An 8809-nucleotide genomic window follows, 5' to 3' on the forward strand; every position below is an offset into this window, starting at 1 on the left:
TGGCCACTATTAACCTCAACATAGGTCATAATGTGTTCTGATTTGAAATCGTTCTTTTTGCAGACCATCTTTGCCAGATATTGCGCCTTTGAAAACTGTTCAACCAACCTTCAGGTTTCTGCTCATCTGGTTTTACCCCAGTAAGTTATCTTCACATAATCTATGCTAAGTGGGTGAATCTCATGGAAATCGCTGAGAAATGTCTGTTTCATAGTACACCACAAAATCAAATAGAAAAACAAATGTGTAAAGAAAATGAAGCTGGTTTTATGACGACTTCGATTTTGTGCATTGTCACGTTAAATGCACCTTTCCCTCCCAAATCCTTTCTGTTTTGTTGAAAAGAAAAATCTCAGTCTGATCAATGTAAAATAATAGTATGTAAAGTAACTGTATGCTTTTAGATTTGAAGCTTTAAGTAAAGCAAATTACATTTTTTGCATTATGGTAATGAGAATTTGGAGGAAAATTTATTTATTGGCAACAAAAAAATCTTAATAATTCTAAAATTGGCTTCATTAACATTAAAAACAGAATTTCTTGGTTTCTTGACTTTGCGTGAACAACTAGAGACGTGTGTAAATATTCTAGTTGTGCTGGTTCTGTTCGTGACTAACAGGAGGGTTTTTGAGATTATCTGCTCTCATGAATACACCCATTAAAGCAGCATGCACAGTAGACAAAGCTTTATATTGAGGCATTTTATGCATCGCATTTCTTGGACTCAATCAATTGAGGCGCAAGTGTGAGTGTGCACATTAGCATTTTGGATCATGTTTGCAGCCGTATGCAAACTAATTTATGGACCCCCCTCACCCATTGGTGATAATACATGATCTGATTATTCATAAGGTGTGTGTGTGTGTGTGTGTCAGAGAGGGAAAGAGAGTGAGGGGGAGAGTGGCTTTCCAGTCTCCCAGATGCACCTGGTGCCTTTAGATGAGAAACATCAGGCTTGAGCCTTCAGTGCACAAGCTACACAAACAGATGCAGGAAAAACACTGGCTATAAAACACATTCTATTCCTTTAAATTCTAGAAATGTGAGTCTTCTAAATATTCTAAAATGAGCTATATATATATATATATATATATATATATATATATATATATATATATATATAAAACAAAGTATTCTTAAATAAAATTAATTTAAAAAATAATAAAAGAAAGTTGGTTGTTAAGACACTGAATATTTGCTTTTGCACCGGTTTGCGCAATATATCAACTTTAGTAACTTATACTATCCGTCAGGATTTTGAAATTTTACCTTAGACTGTCATACACATAATTTGATTTGATTATGTTTAGGAAAATTTCAGTTTTGTTTATGTAACCGTGTGAGCTTAATATACTGTATATACCTTAGGAAAAAGCAGTTTATTTACACTAAACTTGGAGACATAAAATTATTTTTTAAACAAATATTGCACCGGGTATAATTACATGAATATATTATTTAATTATACTACACATATTTAAACAATACAAATATTTTAGTCCATTTATAATAAAATATAAAATTTGATTAATAGCAATGCAAAAATGCTAATTTTAAATTTTTGTTTTAAATATTTACTAAAAGTCTATTAATATATTTTTTTCTAACAGATATAGTTCTTCATTCATTTTAACTTTTAAAGTAGCTTATAACATATTGTGTAATGTTTTGTCAAATATTGAACAGCTGTTAAAATCTGTAATTATAAAAAATTTGGGCCAAAAATTTCAGCTGTTTTTGTCTTTGAGACAAAAAAAAGCATTTTATGTAATTTTCAAATGAAGATGTTCAGTAGCCAAAATCCATCCATCCATCCATCCATCCGAGTCTTTACTTCACTCTGACTCAACCTCACTGAATTATATGGACTAAAGAATGGATCAAATCTAAACTTTAAAATAGGGATGCGCAATATATCGGCCACCATATCGGTATGGGTCGATATATGTTCATTTTGAATGTTATCGTTATTGGCCTGATAAGAAAATGTGTCCTATATACTAAAGCCGATAAATAATGTATTATTTCCTTCAGCTGAGACGCTTCAGATGTGCACTGTTTAACATGATGGTTTTGAATTGCTTGAAATGTGATTGGAGTCACTTAAAAAAAAAAAAAAAAAAATACAGTTAATTGCAACGTGCAGCACAAGTCTGTCATATCGGCTACATAAAATTATATATAATTGTGTGTTTTGGACATGGATTATGATGATGAAACTTTTGTTTTTGTAATAAGGCTCTCAAAAATTATGTCAAATTTGGCCAAATTGTTCATATTGGTGTATTCCTACTTTAAAACCTAAATTACTGTTTTCTCAACAGATCCTACATGAAAATGCCATATTTAGCTCTGGGTAATGGGAAAAGCTTCATGTTAAACACCACAATAGCCAACAGTGGAGATGATGCTTTTCTACCCAGACTTCATCTGAGGTTTCCCAGCAACCTGCATTTCATCAAAGTACTAGAGGTATTTTAACTTTGTCTCAGTAATTCTTGTTCAAATCTGTCTCAGATATCATAGGCAGCTTTTAGCTCTTTGTGTTGCTGATGCCCTTTAATGGACTCTTGCCATTGATGTGCTTTAATATTGTGACATTATTTCAGGAAGATAAATACATCAGCTGTGGAATTGCAGAGGAGAATAAAGTGGCCATCGGACTGGACTGCAATGTTGGAAATTTATACATCCCTCCTTTCTCAAAGGTAAATGTCTTTAGCAATGGAAGTTAGAAGAGTTTGTTGGTCACCATGTGGTCACCATGTCTTGTCGGAATATAAACGTCTCTTTTCTTTCTTCCAGCTCAAGATCACATTTTTACTGGATGTGATGCAGAACAGCAGCGCTGGAGATCTTAGTATTAACATCAATGCTACGAGGTAAGAGATCCAGAGATCTCAGGAATTCATTACAAGGAATTCAAGCCAAATGTAAACATTTGTGGAGAACATCTTGCAACTGCGTAAACTTGTAAATTGATCATCAGAGCACAAAAGACAAACAAAGGCATTAAACAGCACGTTCAAAGGTTTGCTGTGCTTTCAGTGTTACCATTAGAAACGAGAAAAACAGAGGAATGGATCTAAAGATGGATGTTTACGTAGCCTATGTAATGAGTTCCTGTAATGAAATCTCAGGGTATATTAGGGTTGTACTCCAATAATTAAAGTCATTATAAACATTTCCTCTCGTAGAAAGATCTTTTACAGATATACAATGACCCCAAAAAGCATTTGGACACTTAAACTACACTTAACATGTCGTTTCATTAGATAGGACAATATCAAACTAAGTGGCGTCTGTAAACAAATGCTAATTTCACCTTTTATCTGAGCCATGCAATCACACATTTTTAACTGGTTTACATGTCCAGATAGTTTTTGGGTCAGTGTACGTTTCTTCAATAGTGAACATTAACCGATCTAATGCGTGTTTTTTCAGTGAAAGCTTTGAGAACACAGACCTTCAGCAAGACAACGTGGCTGTTCTTACGTTGCCCTTGAGATATGCAGTTGACCTCAATGTTCACGGGTAAGTTATCTGGCTTGCTTATGAATATGTGATTCCATAAGTGGATGTCGGAAGAATAACAGGCCAAATTACGGGACGCTTCTGTGTTCCCTTCCTCTGCAGATTTGTCTCTCCGACTTCATTTCTGATCGGAGAACAAGAGTCTGTGCCGGTTGACTGCTATCCTGAGAAGTTCAATTATACATACAAGGTATTTTAGTGCTCATCAGACAGATAACAATGTCATTAAGCACTAATGAATCATTTAACATGATGCGTTTGGTTAAAATGTCTATTAACTTACAGGTGGTGAATATGGGTCCTAGTAAAGCTCTTGATGCGAGAGTAAAGATCAGCTTGCCTCTGATGCTGGTGCCATACAAATACCAGTTAATCAGGATTACGGATTTACAGGTGAGATTTACATGCATATACATTGTTCAAATGTTTGGTGTAAGATTTTTTTTTTTAATGAATGAAATTCATACTTTTATTCAGCAAGGATGCATTAAATTGACCATACGTGACAAAGACATTAATCATTTTACAATGGTTTCTATTTCAAAAAATGCTGTTCTTTTAAACTTTGTATTCATCAAAGAATCCTGAAAAAAAGTATCACTGTTTCCACAAAAATATTAAGCAGCACAACTGTTTCAATACTGATAATAGTATAAAATAGTATTATGAAGACTGGAGTAATGATGCTGAGAAGTTAGCTTTGCATGACAGGAATCAATTACATTTTAAAATACACTGTATTTTTAAACAAATAAATGAAGCCTTGGTGAGCAGAAGAGACTTTTTTTTAAATGCACCCATACAATATTTTAGAGGAATAGTTTATCCAAAAAATAAGATTTTCTTATGTTATTCACCACTGTGTAAGGAGATGGTAGGCATAATGTTTGTGCTTCTGCTTTCCAAACAGTGAAACTGGACTGTGATTTATGGTATCTATCTATAAATTACAGAAACGTCTGTCTGTCTGTGTGTGTGTGTTAACCACATATCTCTCGAACCGTTAGTCCGATGGATTTCAAACTTGACAGGTGTCTCGCTACGGGCACGAGTAAGTGCAGTGCCAAGTTTGACGTTGTTTGGATGAGAAATGCTAAAGATATCGTTAAATATATCATTTTTAAAAGGTTGTGGTTTAAAATAAACATTCTGACATTAGAGGGTTGTATCGGTCAAAGAAGCCCCAAGAAGGTTGTGGTTTAAAAATAAACATTCTGACATAAACACTCAGTCAGCTACACTGTTTACTTCTGAATATTATAGTTTGGTTCCAGAACGTGATAAATCCATTTTGATTAATTTGAGTAAAAATGTGTTTTCTTTACCAAGAAAGTGGCAAGATGAAAACGACTATTTTCTGTTTCAAACTTTCACATAGCATCTTTAGGTTATAATAACATAAAAAATTCAAATCCAGATTTTGATTTTCAAAGATCTATTATAAAAACGGATTATTTTTCCCCAAAAATGCAATAAATTCATGACACTTTTTTTTTCAAAATGCAATTAATCCATTGAATCAATATAAAAGTTATTTTTTATCATATTGAAACTGTTGAAATCAGCCATCGCTAAGAATCTCCTGAACTTTTTTGTTCAGCGATCAGCTCACAAAAACTGATTTTGCACAGGCACTTTGCACTGCTCCCTGAATCGACGTGCTTATTCATTTGTGGATGTTAAATGAATCTGTAAATCAGCTATGCTGTTTACTTCTGAATATTATATTTCATTCTGGTGTGCTTAACGTTATCGCTACTGTGTAATAGTAGCCTATGCTATTCACCAACTAAACATATCCTATTCAATGCGTTCACAGTCTCTTTCACGGGCATCATTTGTAGTTGCCTATTCACAAACTGTTTCCTCAAGCATAGCGTTTTCTCGGAGTTCACTGTGTGCTTTCTACCATGCACAAATAAAAATGTCACTGAACTTTTGCTGTGTAATTGTAACAATGTGCACTCAAACACACCAAACCAACAATTACTAAAAACACTCAATGCCGTATCCCATATTGATAAAATTGATGCAGATTTGCATTAGTTCTCATGTGTCATGTGACCAATTGTGACATGTCAAGTTTGAAAAACTCAACCACTAAATTTGAGCATTACAACAAGGAAAGATTATTAGTAGACAACGGCTTAAATTTCATCTCTTCCTCACACAAAGCTGTCGTACGACTGCAGAAGATTTCTGAAATAGCACACAAGTCATATGCTTTATTATCCTATCTGTAGCTTGGTGGTATAAATCACAATTCACTTTCCTTGTACGGAAAACAGAACTTCTGACATTCTGCCGAACCTGTTCTTTTATGTTTCATGGAATAGATAGATGAACTATTCCTACTAGTCATCTTAATGATAAGTATGTAACATAATTAGCTATAACTTAGCTTATGCTATACATCTGTAAGTAGACATCTTTATCTTTACTTAAACTTATATTGTTTTTTTCATCTTGCAGACAACTCTTGGGCATTGCTTCCAGAGGAACAATACAATTCAGATTATTGATGACTGTGACATCCCAGAAGCTTCCTTTATTCAGGAACTTGTATTCTTTTTCTCCCCAAAAAGCAAGCGCACAATGGTAAATTAATAGTCATAGTAATGAGTTCTGGTGTGTTTAGTGTAAATGTTAGTGGAAGTTCTCACGCCCTGTTTTTCTACAGTTCTGTGCTCATGAAGATAAGACCTGTAGAATGGTGGAGTGTCACTTCGGTGACTTGGAGGTTGGAAAAGAAGTTACCATCAATATGGAGGTGGAGCTCAACCCCAGGGTTCTCCAGATGAGTCCAGTGAGTGTTGGTTAGAGACATGGAGAAGGAGATGGAAGAAGAAATTGCACCCCTCAAAACTGTGGCTTCCATTTAAAAGAGCCAATTGCCTTTTTGCCTGTCTAATTGCTCTAGAATATGCATGCACTGGATCTAAAATGTGATTTTTTTATTTGAAATACACTACCATTCAAAAGTTTGGGGTCAGAAAGAAATTATTGCTTTTATTCAGCAAGGATGCATTAAACTGAGCAAAATACATTTTATAATGTAACAAAAGACTTACAACTTTCAATTGGCCAACTTTTTTTTTTTATTGCACAGACAAAAAAAAAAAGAATTGCCTAAGATGCCCACCATGACATCCAGCTAGACTTTAAGCTTGGCTTGGTTGGGCCTCCTCCAATTATAGCCAATAAATGTTCCTCATAGACTACCGGATGCAGTAAATTAGAAAGACAAACATTGTTTGACAGATGGATTACCTGAACTGTCTGCCCAAATGAGCAACTAAAACACATGACCTTGATGCATGTTTATTTCCTATAGGGCAGACACTCTGTCATGATGATACGAGGCATGATTGACCTTATTTCACCAGTAAAGGATGCAAACACCATCTTACTAAAGGATGACAGTTCTGCTGGAGTAAGTAGTCTGAACCTCTAAAACCAGTGATGCATAATGAGATGCTGCATTTACAACCTTTTGTTGCTTGTTATTAACTTAAATGTTTGCAATGTTACAGGTATACTTGCAGGCTCTGTACAGCCTTAAGCTTGTGGCGGCTGTGAAAATATTTCTAATAGTATCCAGTCTGATTGTTGGTCTGATCATTTTAGCACTGCTTGTCCTCACCCTCTGGAAGGTATGTATCACATATGAAATGTTCTCGAGTATGACATAATGACGTATATTCAACTCGTGCAAGACTCTTTATCATACAGGAATTAGGAAGTACTAAGAGCATAGAAATCAATTCACTAAAGCTAGACCTGAAATATGTGAAGATATTACTTTTTAGAGATGCATCATCTCATAGAGGGTTTAACAGCATGCTGGGCTTTACCGTGGTAAAACTATAGTGTAACTGTAACTGTCAGTACAGTAAAACTCTATTGGAGAAGTGGAGATGCCATTAAAGCAGTGCTTTAATAACAAATCCACTGCCTTCAATGATAAACTTAAAGAATAATTTCAGACTTGTTTCTAAATTATCAGTATATGTGCAAATTTTGCAGAATTTTTCAATGTTTCGTGTCATGAAAGTATCAAGTTTAACTTTTAAAAACACATTGTTCTCTCAATTCCGCCATGCTCCATCCAAGATTGGAGTTAAGAAACCTGATTGGTTTCTGGTAGACCTGAACCAGTCTTAAAAGCTCAAATGAGCCCGAATAGTCATTCAGACAACCTTCCAATTAGTAGATTTATCCCTACAAAGCAAATACACAAAAAGAAGAAAAATCTTCAAAACAAGGCTTGTTGAGGTTGAAATTGAGATGTGCTTTTGCTTATTGACAATAATACATCCTCTTCCTTTTATTAGCTTGGATTCTTTAAGCGGAAGTTTAAGGAGGAGAAGTTTAGACGGGAAAGTTGGGACTATGTACCAAAGAAAGAGAGCACGTCATAATATGGGATTTGCACCACATACAAAACCAGTCAGAATGGAATGGACAAACCATGAAGACACCAAGAGCTGGACTCATGATAACCAACGGCCATTAACCGTAATGGCTGAAAACATTCATCACAAAGCGATGAAGACTGTTGAAAGAGACTGTCAAAAGAATCTGCATTTTCTGTCGGCAGGATGAAGCCAATGCACTTTAGAGTATGGAACATACTAATGTGCTCACGGACACGCTCCGGGGCTGTCGTGCCAAGGGAGAAAAGGACTTCAGAATGTACGGTCGCTATAGAACATTACGGCTGTGTTCCAAAACCTAGTGAGCAACCTATGTAGGCAGCATTTTTAAAGTGTGAAGGTTGTTCCAAAAGGTAGGAAGTATAAAGACACCTCCTTCTGGTCAAAGTCTAAGGCAGTGCGACAAATGCATTGTGATGAGCGGAGTCAAAGTGAGAGAGTGTTAATTATGAATATAATTTATTCCACATCAAAAAGTATTACAACAAATCAATCAAATTAAAATATCTAATAATATATGTACACTACTTTTATATGTTAATGCTTTTTTAAAATAGGTCTCTTATGCTCCTCAGTGCTGCATTTATTTGATCAAACAACAGTAATATTGTGAAATATTATTACAATTTAAAATGACAATTTATCAAATGTAATTTATTCCAGTGATGTGTTCAGCTTCAATACTGCAGTCTTCAGTGTCACATGATCCTTCAGAAATCACTCTAGCATTTAAAACATTATATTATTATTATCAATGTTGAAAAGAGTTGAGCTGCTTAATATTTTTGGGGAAACCATGATAATTGTTTTTTCAGGATTTTTTTTTAAGAATAGAAAGT

At 34.7% G+C, this 8809-nt stretch overlaps 1 protein-coding gene across 1 annotated transcript in view; it reads left to right on the forward strand.

Annotated features, from left to right (window-relative positions):
• itga4 (integrin alpha 4) overlaps nucleotides 1-8479 on the forward strand; it is a 29960-nt gene extending 21481 nt beyond the window's left edge. The window contains exons 17-28 of the mRNA XM_084123420.1: nucleotides 64-140; nucleotides 2325-2472; nucleotides 2610-2708; nucleotides 2806-2882; nucleotides 3445-3534; nucleotides 3637-3724; nucleotides 3820-3927; nucleotides 6007-6132; nucleotides 6215-6340; nucleotides 6869-6967; nucleotides 7068-7187; nucleotides 7869-8479. Coding sequence (XP_083979546.1) covers nucleotides 64-140; nucleotides 2325-2472; nucleotides 2610-2708; nucleotides 2806-2882; nucleotides 3445-3534; nucleotides 3637-3724; nucleotides 3820-3927; nucleotides 6007-6132; nucleotides 6215-6340; nucleotides 6869-6967; nucleotides 7068-7187; nucleotides 7869-7955 — 1245 coding nt within the window. The 3' untranslated portion in view covers nucleotides 7956-8479. The remainder of the gene's footprint in view (nucleotides 1-63; nucleotides 141-2324; nucleotides 2473-2609; nucleotides 2709-2805; nucleotides 2883-3444; nucleotides 3535-3636; nucleotides 3725-3819; nucleotides 3928-6006; nucleotides 6133-6214; nucleotides 6341-6868; nucleotides 6968-7067; nucleotides 7188-7868) is intronic.
• Nucleotides 8480-8809: the final 330 nt, after the last annotated feature.

Source organism: Abramis brama (genome assembly GCF_963993115.1).
Source record: "Abramis brama genome assembly, chromosome: 8".
In the NCBI taxonomy this organism is placed as follows: Eukaryota; Metazoa; Chordata; class Actinopteri; order Cypriniformes; family Leuciscidae; genus Abramis; species Abramis brama.